Source organism: Theobroma cacao, chromosome 9 (genome assembly GCF_000208745.1).
Source record: "Theobroma cacao cultivar B97-61/B2 chromosome 9, Criollo_cocoa_genome_V2, whole genome shotgun sequence".
Classification (NCBI taxonomy): Eukaryota; Viridiplantae; Streptophyta; class Magnoliopsida; order Malvales; family Malvaceae; genus Theobroma; species Theobroma cacao.
Window position 1 is genome coordinate 11,557,524 of NC_030858.1, and position 13,417 is coordinate 11,570,940.

Consider the following 13,417-nt stretch of genomic DNA (forward strand, 5'->3'; position numbering starts at 1 on the left):
TAAATATTAATATTTTAAAAATTTTATCTTGTCTCCTTGGTACTTGAAATACCTTATTATGCCTCACTTGACTTCTGAATTGCCTTTTATCTCACAAATTCTCCTCTGATAAAATTATTATTATTTTATTGTTATTTTCTCACTTGCGAAATATTTTATCCTAAACTACTCCTTTCGTCTTTTATCACTTTTAAACATTTTAATTGACCTCAATTTGCATTCGATCAACTTTATTTATCACTATATCAAAGTATGGGATATTTCAAGTATGATGGGACGGTCCTAATTCTAAAATCCCAGTGTTTTTAATTTTTAGGCAAAAAAATTATTATACAATAAGTTAGTCAAAATATAGAAATGAATATATTAAACATAAAAGAACAAATAGCATATGCTTGTCAAAAGATAAATATAAAAATTACAAGATAATACTAATTAAATATTAAGATATTTAATAATGGAAATTCATAATAATGAGTGCACTTATGGTAAACACTAGGTGAACAAAATATATAATAAAAAGGGTGACATTGAATCAAAATTGTATATAATTATGAAATAAATTGTCTTACTAAGTATACACTTAAATAACACATGAACATATTTATAATCCATGATATACATATTTATAAAGAAAAATAATAGAAAAGGGAAGTCTAAAGGAAATAAAGAAGGATACATGAGGACTCAAGAATAAAATAATGAATTTCATAAGCATAACATGTGTCATAGTTGCGTTGTAGAATGTCATGGCATATAGATATATTCTGTATGCGAGTATAAGCTCTGATTATGGGACTTTCCGAGAAAGCTTGCGAAGGCGAGTTTCATCTGTAAACTCCCTAGGTGAAAAGATACCTTCGAGCTCCACCAATACGATATGAGGGTTCGGAGAAATATTTTTAATAAAAGGCTTCTACCCGTATTAGGATTTGCATTCATGAAAACACTATTTTTTTTTTTTACTCACAAATGACTATCCCGATGATGGGATCTGCCTAGTAAACTTGCAAAAACGAATTGCTAAGGTATTTCCCTAGGTGAGAGAATACTACCGGATCCCACCAATATGATGGAAGCATTCAGAAAATACACTTAATAAAAGATTTTCGTTTGGCATTATCCCGATTTTATGTCATGCATTTCACAATTGCATCATCTACATGTTAAACCCGTAAAAAATGAAATAAAATATTCTAATAAAAGATGAAATAAATAAATAATAATTAAGAAAACATAAGAATGGGTCAAGATAATATATGATTAAATGGTGTCGTTCGTGGAACAGGCGTCACGGGGGTGCTAACCCTTCCCTATGCATAACCGTACTCCCGAACCCAAATCTAAAAGATATGTAGACTAGTTTATCGTTCTTTCGACGAACTTAGAATTAACTTAGGATTTCATTGAATAAGAATAAAATAGGGTGGCCAATCGCACCTAAAAAAGACGATTGGCGGTGACTCCTAGTTATATTACTCCCAAATCACTCCACGACTAGCAGTCAGGTTCCCAGACCCAGCACGTTATGATAGGGTACTAACCATTCTACCACACGGTGGTTGCAAGCACTAAATTATATTTTCCATCCCAAGGTGTATAGTGCTTGGTTCCCGTAATGTGTAAGGTAAGGCTGAACGGAAAGTTCTTAATAGACCCATAACATGTATGTCAAACCCTGTTCTATAAAATAATTACGACGTCATTTACATGCTCAATAGAATGTTTGCATATTTAGGAAGTTCGAAAAATCGTTAAAAGATGATATTGCCCCTAATGGTACCATTAAGTCGATTAAGCCTCGAACTAGTTCAAATAGGAATTTTAAGGTGAAATTAAGAGTTTCACAGTTCAGGGATGACTCAAAATGGTAATTTGGAGTTCGATGATCAATTTGGAGTCAAACCGGATTTTTCACTATCTAGGAGCAAAATGGTCATTTACCACCTGGGAACAAAATGAGAATTTTTAAAAAAGATACTTTTTATCCCATTTGACTTATTGGAGTATGATTTGAGTGTTGGAGTATGATTTGAGGTTTAGAAGTGAAAAATTTTAATTTCGGTATAATTTAGAGTATAGGGGCAAAATGGTAATTTTGCCACCTCGGGGGCAAAACTGTAAATTTTCACCCCCGACACTTGTCAAGACCAAGGGATTTTATTCATTATGGAAATGGATAAACATGAGAAATGTGGGGTGGAGAATTAAAGAATTAAACGTCAAATATTTAAAATTTGAACCAATAAGGAAATGCCATGTGTCATGCTTTTATTATTTTATTGTTTCTTTATAAAAAGGCATAAAAATCAGCCCATTTCTCCCATAGTGGTTGGCCAAACCAGAAGAGAAGAGAAACCAAGGAAGAACAAACCTTAGGTGGGAAAAATCAAAGAGAAAGTGTTGGAATTCAAGGATTTGATCAAGCAAAGGTAAAATTTCTTTGATTTTGCTAGTGATTTACCTTATCCATGCATTTTCCCTTAATTTCCATGGTTGAAAAACATGCTTTCATGGTGAATTCATGGCTGGTCAAAATGGGTATGGAGAGAGAATGATCTTGGATTGGTTTGATTTTTAGGTATGTTAGTGTTTTTAGGTGATTAATGATGTGTAGCATGAAAACAAGTGAAGAAAACCACCAAAGGTTTGGTGCCCATCAATAACCAAATTCTTTAAGTGAATAATGAGGAAGAATGGGATGTTATTCTAGGTGATTTGATTAAAAAATAATAGTTTTTGGTGAATTTAGGGATTGGAAATGAAATGGAACAAGTTGGAGTGAAATTGGATGCATTGGCCAATTTATCGGATGAAAAATCGACTTAGGCCAATACCGAGTCTAGATGGCTACCCGTGCATTTTTTTCATTTCATATCATGCATATATATATCGAGCCTAAAATAGCTTATGATTGTTAGACACAATTTAATTGGAATATGTGTCATGGATTATGGCTAGGTGGTGAGCCATTAGATACGGGTAAAAGACTGTACCTGCGGATTGAAAATAGGAGTATTTCTACTCCTAATACTGTGAGTGACCAATTTATCGTCTTAAATATCTAGAGTAATTATATTTGTTTGATGCTTTTATTGAATGGTGAGTTTAAATTATAAAATATTATGTTTTCCAATTAAAATGGTTTTTAATAAAAATAATATTTATACTGGTTTTGAAATCAAATCTTGTTTTGGGAAAATTGAGTATATGGAGACTGTGTTGAATTTATGATTTTATATGTTATTGAAATTGTGGCTTATGACACTATGGTAACATGATGGCTAAATTTTTGGGGTTGGCATGAAATATATGAACAGTTTTGGATTAGTCTCGGTAGACTGGATTACATTTTATTTGCCATATTATGCTACTGAAAATTTTATTGGTCTGGTGGTATATTAAACGGTCACTACAGTGGTGGGGGTTTCCGTGGACTGCCTGTGAGAGGGGCACGGTAACCTAATTATATACCTACCTCCGAGGGGAGATGTTGGATGAAGTATTTCCTGAGGTAAGATTTGAGTGCACCTCACGTTCGGGCCACCACGTGAGAGTGAGACTCAACCAACGCCAAGGAACGGTTGTATGTCAGATGCAAAAACATGTTTATGGGTATGGGACATTTAACAGCCTTGGTGGTCTCAGTGGGATACCTTGATGAAGGTACTCGCGAAAATGATTCTGGTAGGGGCCAAGTTTAAGAAATTCATAAGCCGAGAAATTTTGACGAAAAGAAATTGTTTGGTATAGATTGAAACGAATTTTACGTTATGAACATTATTAAGATATAACGTTTTTATATTGTCTCCATCTACTCGGCTTTAGATGCTTTTGATGGTAATTGTTTACTCACTGGGATTTTATAATCTCACCACCCTCATTTCCTCACATTTCAGGGTCAGAAAATTCCATAGTTAGCTGACTTTGACAGGGACCTTCATTTGGACTTGAATAAGCAAAAGCTATAGGTTTTCAGCTTCTGATGCATTTTGGTTAGATGTGGGCTCACGTGTCGTTGTAAAAGTAATTTTATGCTTTGGTTATTTGCTTTATAGTATATATGAATATAATTAACTTTTACGCTATAAGAATTATTTATCGATAGCTTTATAAAAATTATTTTACAAGAAAATAGTTTGTTTTATTGAATATTTTTATTATATTCAAATGGTCAAATTTTTACTTCAAATGAACATTTTAGATACTTAATTTGTTTTTAAATCACTAAATATATATTTTCTGCTTATTTACTATATTTTTAGCAAGTTTTGAGATTTTCGATGAAAAATGACTAAAATATCCCTGTGAGACAAAAATAAATTTTCATTGTTTTTGGATGAGAAAATGGTCCATATCATTTCAAAACACGATTTTAATTACTGTCGATCATAAGGGAGGTAAGAAAACTGATCCGAAAGCCTTGCGAGGTTTCGGTCAGCATTCGGGGTAAATAATGTCTGATAAAACTTCGCGGTGATTGTCACGGGCTCGATGGGAGTTTCGGGTCGTGACAATGTATATGTTGAAGTACTATAATTACAGGGTACTTTCGATGGGGGCTACCTATATGAGTGAAAGTGCGGCCGCTTCTAGGAGTTAAAGGCTTGACTTTGACAACACTCATGAATGGATGCAAAACACATGGCCATAAACGTGTTGGCAAAACTAGATACAATGTGAGCAAGGAAGCTTGTGTGTGTTTAGTGGCCCGACTTGTCAATGAAGAATCAATGGTTCAATGCTTGGTCAACCACTCAATTCAGACTAGAACCAACCACACTCACTAAGTGAAGGTTCAAATCTGCAGGATACCTTCATTTATGCACAAGTTTCCCAAAGTTGTTGGTATTTGAAATTTTAAAAATGGTGGGAGATTGTTGGTGTATTTTCAAAATTAAAAGTTATTTCACATGATGGAAAAGCTATCATTAGCTCAAAAGTTATGTTACAAAAATTGACATAATGTGTCTATTAGATATAGACATGTTTTCATGTGAATGGTTATATCTCTTGAAAAATCATATCCAAAAGTTAGGAGACATGATTGAAAAGACACCATTGCTCAAAAGTTAAAGTGAATAGTTATTGTTTCAAGATATAACTCAAAGGTTATAATTTGTAGGATGAATAGTTATTTATTCATAAGATGACTATTGAAACAATAATTATATCTAAAATTTGTGTTGGCAAAAATCATAAAGATGTTTTCTAGACAAAGAGATGTCTTTATGAAAAGGTTGTATCCTTGAAGAAAAGACACTTGTAAGCCTATATAAAGGGCTTGGTGCCAACCATTTTAGACACACAAAAAAGAAACACCAGAACACACCAAGACACACCAAAATCAGAAGCAAAGCAGGAGCAATAGCAAGAAAAGTGTTATGCTTTATTATAAACATAAACACTAAAGTTTCCACCATCTTCAAGATATTCTGAATTCCTTATTATCTACTAGCTGCAAAAAGTCAGTTCTAAAGCCAAACAACTTTGCAAGCCCTTGGGTGTATGTAGCGATCTACTTCGTAAGTGCAATACGAAAGTTAGACGTTGGCTTCATTGTATCCTTAAGACTATTCGCATTATTCCCCTTTGCATACCGAGTGGTGAGGGCGAAATATGTCTTAAAGATAGACGTCTATTTGAAAGGCTCGCCTTGAATCCAATTTTGCCTATTATTGAATTCCATATAAAACCCCCCCTTCCCACCAACAATTTATGTGTCCAACGAAAAATAATTTTTGAGACAGAATATTCATTTTCCATACTAATGGACTCGTGTGAAATTCTAATTAAAACTTAAGATCTGTCGGTATTTTATCCTAAAATTTTTTATTTTTGTGGCCAATGTCATAAAAGTTGTTCATGCTTGAGACTTATTTTAGCATATTAGATTTAGAAATTTTTTTTTATTGGGAAGGCGATTTGATCCCCCACTCACATAACTGCGAACTCTGCAAGAGATGATTGATCCCATGAGGAAGGGATCAATCCCATATAACTGTTAAACATATTTTTCAGCCAAGCATCGACTTTCTTTATCATTTAATGATCTCCATGGGCTCTAACACTCTTTCTAATTATAAAAAGATCTTCACTCTTCCTCAACTCATTTATGTAAAAGAAAAGCGAAGAAAAGAAACACACGAGCAAGTAAAGAGATTTATGAAGAAGAGAAAAAAAGAAAAACCAAGCTAAAAGCAAGCATTTATATCCTTCTTCTAAGCATTTAAGTATTTAAGTGATCAAAATTTCATTACAGTTTTCACTCTTAATTTTTTTTATTCGTCTTATTGCCATTATCTCTTTAAAATTTGTACTCGCTAAGTAATATCCACATATTAAATGTATTCTTGCTTTCCACTTTTTTTTTATTTTTGAAATGCTTCTTGCCTTTCACTTTGAAATATAGGAGAGGTTTTATCTTAGTTTTAAAAAAGTAGAGTTTTTATCATGCCTTAGCCTTGAAAAGGTAGAGATGTTCTATCTTTTTTTTTTTTTAAGAGATGATCTATCTTAACCTTGAAAAGATAGTGATATTCTATATTAGCCTTGAAAGGATAGGAAAATTCTATCTTAACCTTGAAAAGGTATTCGTATTAATTGGAAATCAATAGTGAATTAGACTCCTTAACAAGTTAAGGGAGAAAAAAGGGTCGTATCTAAACCTTGAAAGGGTATTTGTATTGATTGGAAATTAATAGTGGATTGTATAAAGAAGATGTAGTCACTAAGAGAAAGGGTTGAACTTTTATAAATCAGTTTTGTAATTCTCTTTACCCTTATAGCATGCTTGGTTCACTGAAAAGAATAGAATGGGAATAAAATAGTCATTCCAAGAGCATAGAATAGAGGAAGAATAGTTATTATGTAGATTGTTTCATGGGAATGAAATAGGATAGAAATTGCTATTATTACTTATTCCATTATTTGGTTGACAGGAATAATTTTAAGAATGGTTAAGGAATAATGGGTAAATGATAAAAATACCATTTATTAAAATTTAAAGATTTTTTAATTAAAAAACAAAAAAACTATGATAAGAAATAAATACTCTTTATTAAAATTAAAGAATTTATTTTGTTAAAAGATAAAAATATTCTGAGCAATAAAATCAAAATAACTTATACTATAATTAAATAATATTTTCATCAAAATACAAACATATTTTTATTATAATTTAATAATATTTTGTATTAGAACATAGTTAAACCTTTTATTATAATTAAATAATATTTAATATTAAAACATAAAATATATTCTTTATTAAATTTAAATAATACTTAATAATATTCTTTATTACATTTATTATATTCAAATAATAATATTAAGTAATATGTTTTATAATATTTATTATAGTGAAATAATATTAATATATTAAATAATATTTAAATATTTTCATTACTCTTTTTTTGAAAATGAAGTAAAAAATTTTGTATTGTTTGTGCTTTAGAGAGAGGAGTGAGGAAGAGAGAGAAAAAATAAGTTTAGTATTTTTTATAAGGTAGTTTTTTATTTTATAAAATGACATATTTGTCTAATCAACTTCTTTTCATATTCCCAACTGTTTGGAATAGCTATTACCAAGGAAGGCCTTGGTAATGGCTATTCAGACTTCTCTGGGAATGGTTATTCTGAAGAATAGCCATTCCATTGAACCAAATGCAGTTTTATCTCAAGAATGAGAATAGGGGAGGAATGGTTATTCCATTCCCCCCAACCAAGCATGCCCTTAACTCTTTCTATTAGTTTCATTTGCTTTCTATTACTTGCTCATTGATTTGTTAATCAATTTACTTTTGATATATCTTCATGGTAAATTTAATTTATTGAAAAAAAATTTTAGAAATCCAATTCATCCCCTCTTTTAGATAACTCATTATCTTTGACCTAACACCTAATAACATTAAAAAGTTCCAACAAACATGGTTAAACACATTAAAAAGATGTTCCAACAAACATAAATGAAAATACATTAAAATGTTAACCATATTAAGTTGTGCTTCTTGACCTCCAAATTATAGACCAAAACTCTTATTTTAAATTTATAATTTTTCAAATTATTATGAAAGTATGCAATACTATGTTTTAGATCAAATTTTAATTTTCAGTATCTAAATTAAACAAAAGATTAACGATGTTTTGAGTTTTTCATATCTTTCCCCTAAATTTCTTTATTATTTTTTCATTCCTCACTTTTCAATCTCAATTTTTTTTAAAAAAAAAAGTAGTAGTAGGTAGATTATAATGACAAAAGTAAGTATCAACAAAAATTTATCAATAACAAAAGAAAAAAGAGGAAAAGTAAAAAAGACACAACAAGAAACTATTTTGGTAATTTAATTTATTAATAGGATCTAAATAATCTATTTTAAAATTAAAATGCAGAGTATAAATAGTAATAATTGAATTTTTAGAACTTGATTCATAATTTCCATCAACAGTTTAATTACAAGATCATCTACTATACAAGTACTAATTAATTAATAAGTGTTTTCGTTTTTTTTTCACTTATCATCCACTCTAATTTTTTTAAAATGTTAGTATTTGATTTGGTATAAGCTCAATAAGATTTTTAAGATTTTCAAATGATTTAGTTCTTTATTAATCTAATTTAAAGTTCCTCCAAAATTTATATTCCTATTATTTTCTTTACTTTTTTTCTTGTTATTACTTTAAATTACATATTGATTAAAGTTATACATAACTCTTTTATATTTTTTGTCAAGATATTGAAGTGAAAAAAATTTATTAAATATTTTGATTACATGATGAATATAATAGGATTACACTTGTAGTTAAGGGCTAATTATAGGAAGATTATTTTAAAATTTTGATTAATAAACACAATAAAAAGTTTATTCCTTAATTGGAACTTTACTTGGACGCTTAATTATAAAGGCTAATGTACAGCAAGTTAAACAAAACAAGTTGTCTTAGCTCGGTTGATAGAGTCTTTGATTCCATGAACCACCGCTTTTTTATTGATCATTTATAGTGGTTAATTCAGTTATTCGGAAAAAAAAAATCAAAATTGAAACTAAGTGAATTAATTGAACCAACAAAGATCATTAACCAAATTAATAAAATTTTGTTCGTTTAATTTGATTTTAATCAAAAATTAATCACCCTTCATGGTGGCTTGTTTGAATAAAACAATTAAGCTAAAGGTTATCAACAAGCGGGGATAGCTCAGTTGGGAGAGCGTCAGACTGAAGATCTGAAGGTCGCGTGTTCGATCCACGCTCACCGCATTTCTCAGTAGCCCAGCCCATTGTTCTGGACTTTTAAAAAGTCAAAAAGTAGAAGCGGACAAAAAATGTAGGCCCACAAGCTTTTAGCCTCAGAGAAGCGCCCCGTAATATGAACATCAGTAAGGACAGAACAGCTTTCATGAATCATCATCTCATAACCCAATTGTTTCATCAAACGAATATTAAAAAGAAGAAAAGTGAGATATCATGAAGTTCATTTTTAATTACTTGTAAAACATTCATGCCTCCTTTTTTTTATAAAAGTTTTTCTTTTTTAAAATAGTAATAAAAACATTAATTACATCTAAAAATTAGAGGTCCCTTGGCAGATTCCCATGCCTTCCAACTATTGAAAAATTAAGTGTGATAGCCTATAACATTTCCTTTATTCAAACAAACTGTAAAGATCCATAATAACAATGCACATTTGGAGTAGCTAGGCTATTAGGGGAAGATGCATGTTCCTTGTGCAAGCAACAAGTCAGTTTGTTTTCTTCTCTGTCATTGGCAGTACAAAGGTGAAATAAACTATGAGCTCCAGTGATCTCATTTATATGGTTTGCCGACCAAAAAGTAAATAAAATTTCTAAACTACCTTGTTTGCGTAAATTTTCAAGTGCCCAGTAACTTTCTGGCTTCTACACCACCAAAAAAGAGAAAAAAAAAAAAAAGCTTAGCCCTTGCTCCGCCACTGAATTAAATATGGATATATTGTCCATATATATTTCCAAAGGCAGGAAAGGCACTCAAACTCCTTGAAATGCGAATGTGAATCAGGTTATTCTCGCCACGGAATCTTGGAAGAGAGGGAACAAGACAATAGGCCATTGCACTAGAGTTCCAAATGGCTTTGCTTATTGTTTTATCTATTCTATTCAAAGTTGAAACCTTGCTGCACATGATGCAGCAACGCAAACCAGGCTAGGGTAGTAGGTCCCTCCTATTTTACAAAGTGTATTATTTCTTGCTTGGGGGAATGAACACATGCTCCTTCTAATTTACCTTTTTCCTTTTTGGAATGCACCGGCTTATTTCATTTCTTCTTTTTAATCCGTGTGATCTTCTAACACATTTCTCTTCTTTTGCTATAAGGAATGGGGAGAGGAGATTTGGTAAACTTTGAATTTCAATTATTTTAATGAAGGATAGCAGTCGTTCAAGTTAAACTTGAATCCATGGAACTTAGATAAAAGATTTTAGGTTAACTTCATGAGATTCTCCATGAAACAAGAAACTCTAAAGATTATTTGGAACATTCCATGCCCTGGTAACTATTTGATCTACAGACTTAAAGGCAAATTTCAAAGATTTCCATACATATACAGAACAAGAAACATGTTTAGGTCTTATAACAAATGGTAAGTCACGCTTGAATACGATGTCTGTCTCGTGTTTTATTTGCCATATCCATGAAGACATATGTTTATCTTCTTTGAGCTGATCATGCTATAAACCCAACATAAATATCAAAAATGAACATGTAGATTCTTCCAAAGCGGAGCCAGAAAAACCACTCATTCTATTTTTTTCGAATATTCCATGGAAGACCTTTGTCAGTAGTCTCGAAGCATTTCGAACTTCTAATGATTTTGCATATCTGAAATCAAAATGAGATAACCTTTTGTTATCAGGAAAAATTAATGTATGCCATGTGATTGATCTTGGTGTATGGTTTTTTTCTTGAAGAAAAAAAATCCCTAGATGAACGTACTAAGTCTGATGCTATATTGGTTATCACACCATACTCAAGTAGCATAGAATAGATTACTATTGTTTGAAGTTCTACAAGGAAGGTAAAGCAACTGCACTTACAGCCATACATATTCAGATTTGGCAAAGACACTGAGAAGGAAATTAACTTTTATTATTCACACAATTTACAAGACCTCTGTATGAAATCCAGTCTTCCACATCTTATGTCCACCACAAATAAACTTGAGCCAATCCCTATTCTTTTTTTTTTTTTTCTCTCTCGCTACATATTATACGCTAATTCATAATCTTGAAACATTCCACTGGATTGAAGCACAGAAGTTGAATCCCAAGAGTTGGAAGAAGCTGATTTTGCATCAAAGTCATTAGACCACCAAATCAGGCTGTCCTTTGCACCATTCATCTCCTTGAAGCAATCAAATTCAGTCATTTGGTCTTCCTGTGGTACATAACCAGCTGTTTTGTTATTTAGAAACTCATCCAGCTCAGCCTGGAAGTTTGAAACTGGCTGAACAGCCGCATTTGATTGTGCTGTTCCATGATGATGGCCATCTGCCTTTGGCACGGTGGCTGAGTCCATCAAATTGTTCCCGGTACCAAAGGGATCCGAGCCATCGGATGTAGTTATCCCATCCAAAGAGTTATCCAATTCAAGTCCCTTGGTATTGCTGCTTTTTGGATAATCTTGCTGATGTGCCACAGAAGCTGCAGTAGGTTGGTCATAGAAATCAGCAGTTCGTTCATTTTCAGGTTGAGGGTTTGGCAGAAGAGGTTGCATAAGAAGGTTAGGGCTTCCATTTGAGGACTGGATGCTTTGGATCATCTTTTCTTGCAAGGGATGAATCTTAGGCCATAGAGCAGGGTTGTTGTAGAAAGAGAAAGGATTCTGAAGACTTTGAAGCTGCATGTGGAGATGCAGTCGTTCCAAGGCTGAGTTGCTCAAACCCTGTGAGAATTGACTATCATTTGCAGTATTGACCTCGTTGGGGTCCTGATTCGAGGACGACAACCTATTGATGTTAGATTGTTTGCGCCTCCCAAGTAGTTTCTTCTTCAGTTTGGTATTCCAGTAGTTTTTTATATCATTATCTGTTCGTCCAGGCAGTTGGGCTGCAATTATGGACCACCTAAAAAGTAGAGCCAATTCTGTTCAATATCACCCTCAACCGGCAAAGATGAAAAAGCAATAACAAAAGCAGAATTGTAGAAACCCTAGCTAGGAAGAAAGCACAAGGTGCAGGTTTTGCATATATGTTTGTGAAGGTATCGAGGACAAAGAAGAAAAAGACAAGCCACCGAAGCATAAAAGTGGGAGAGGAAAAAATGAAGATATGTACCTGCTTCCAATACTTATATAGAGGCTGCAGATGATGTTGTCTTCTTCTTCAGAGAATCCTCCATGCTTAATGTTTGGTCTCAAATAATTCAGCCATCTGAGCCTGCAACTCTTTCCACATCTCTTGAGGCCTGTGATTATTACCCAACAAAAAAAAAAGGTCAAGCTAATCAATCTTTAGGAACATGCAAATAAATTCCCCCGTAGAAACAAGAAAAGAAAAATTATGTTGGGAAGGTACCAATTTTCTGAGGAAGAGCAATCCAATTGCCTCCAGTGCCATACTTCTCGATATAAGCCTTGAGCTTAGCATCTTCTTCAGGTGACCATGGTCCTTTCTTCACGTTGGCTTTGTCACAGCAAGGAGCTCGACCCATCTCGTCCGAAAAAAGTGTTCTTCTTTTCCTCTCTTGAAGCAAAAGAATAGCAAGGAAAAGCTGCTTAGGTGTTTGGGGAAAATGGGGAAAGGAAAGAGCAAGATTTATAGGTAAGAATTAGCGTGTGACGTGAGGCTTTTACGAGGACAAAAAGTCTCACACCTTACCCCCTCTCTCACCCTCATTATTCAACCCAATTTCTCTTCTCTCTAGGGTTCGAGCAAGGTCTTATTCTCTCTCTCTTCCTTTTTGGATTAGTTTGCTCATCTATTCTGTAATTAAACTATTCGTACAAGTAGACAATGTATATCACAAATTTTCTTCTTCTTTAGCATTTTAAATTGCACTGCTTTTTCCTCAGCTTCATTAGTTTATTATATGGACCCAATATGCTGCGGGTGCTTGACGAAAAAAAGGCCTTCTCTCTCTCAGTTTGTCTTCTATGTCGTTGAATTGTTCCATTATTAACCTATGCTTAGAGGACTATTGTATATGGGAAATTAATTAATACACATCATTGGCTGCTATATGCAAATTACATCAACAGACAAAGAGAGAGCTACTTGAATTGAGGCCAAGTATCATGAATGATTTGATCATTGATTTGTACAGGGAACTTTCTTGGAATGACAGCCAACTGTTAAGATCTGTGGTCAAATGGTATATTATTATGAGAGCAAGGTACGTAGGTTAGTTGGAAAAGTAACAATCTATGACGACAGTAATTAAACCAGTGT

At 32.6% G+C, this 13,417-nt stretch overlaps 1 protein-coding gene, 1 long non-coding RNA gene and 1 other non-coding gene across 3 annotated transcripts; 2 read left to right on the top strand and 1 right to left on the bottom strand.

The window, feature by feature from the left end:
* On the top strand, nucleotides 2,394-3,558 carry LOC108663406. Its single transcript, XR_001929386.1, has 3 exons — nucleotides 2,394-2,432; nucleotides 2,962-3,035; nucleotides 3,419-3,558. It is a non-coding gene; the product is annotated as an uncharacterized LOC108663406 (long non-coding RNA).
* On the top strand, nucleotides 9,182-9,254 carry TRNAF-GAA. The gene has a single exon. It is a non-coding gene; the product is annotated as a tRNA-Phe (tRNA).
* LOC18589215 (transcription factor MYB36) lies at nucleotides 11,098-12,736 on the bottom strand. The gene is made up of 3 exons (XM_007014083.2): nucleotides 12,545-12,736; nucleotides 12,305-12,434; nucleotides 11,098-12,094 (listed from the first exon to the last, which is right to left on the bottom strand). Exons 1-3 carry the CDS (start codon nucleotides 12,678-12,680, stop codon nucleotides 11,230-11,232), a joined length of 1,131 nt encoding a protein of 376 aa, XP_007014145.2. The 5' UTR covers nucleotides 12,681-12,736; the 3' UTR covers nucleotides 11,098-11,229.

What these genes read in the sequence shown, in the direction of transcription:
- LOC18589215 (XM_007014083.2), bottom strand. Translation starts at nt 12,680, where the DNA reads ATGGGTCGAGCTCCTTGCTGTGACAAAGCCAACGTGAAGAAAGGACCA. An exon ending in TGCTCTTCCTCAGAAAATTG is followed by an intron (nt 12,435 to 12,544) that starts GTACCTTCCCAA and finishes TAATAATCACAG; the next exon opens with GCCTCAAGAGATGTGGAAAG. An exon ending in TATATAAGTATTGGAAGCAG is followed by an intron (nt 12,095 to 12,304) that starts GTACATATCTTC and finishes TCTACTTTTTAG; the next exon opens with GTGGTCCATAATTGCAGCCC.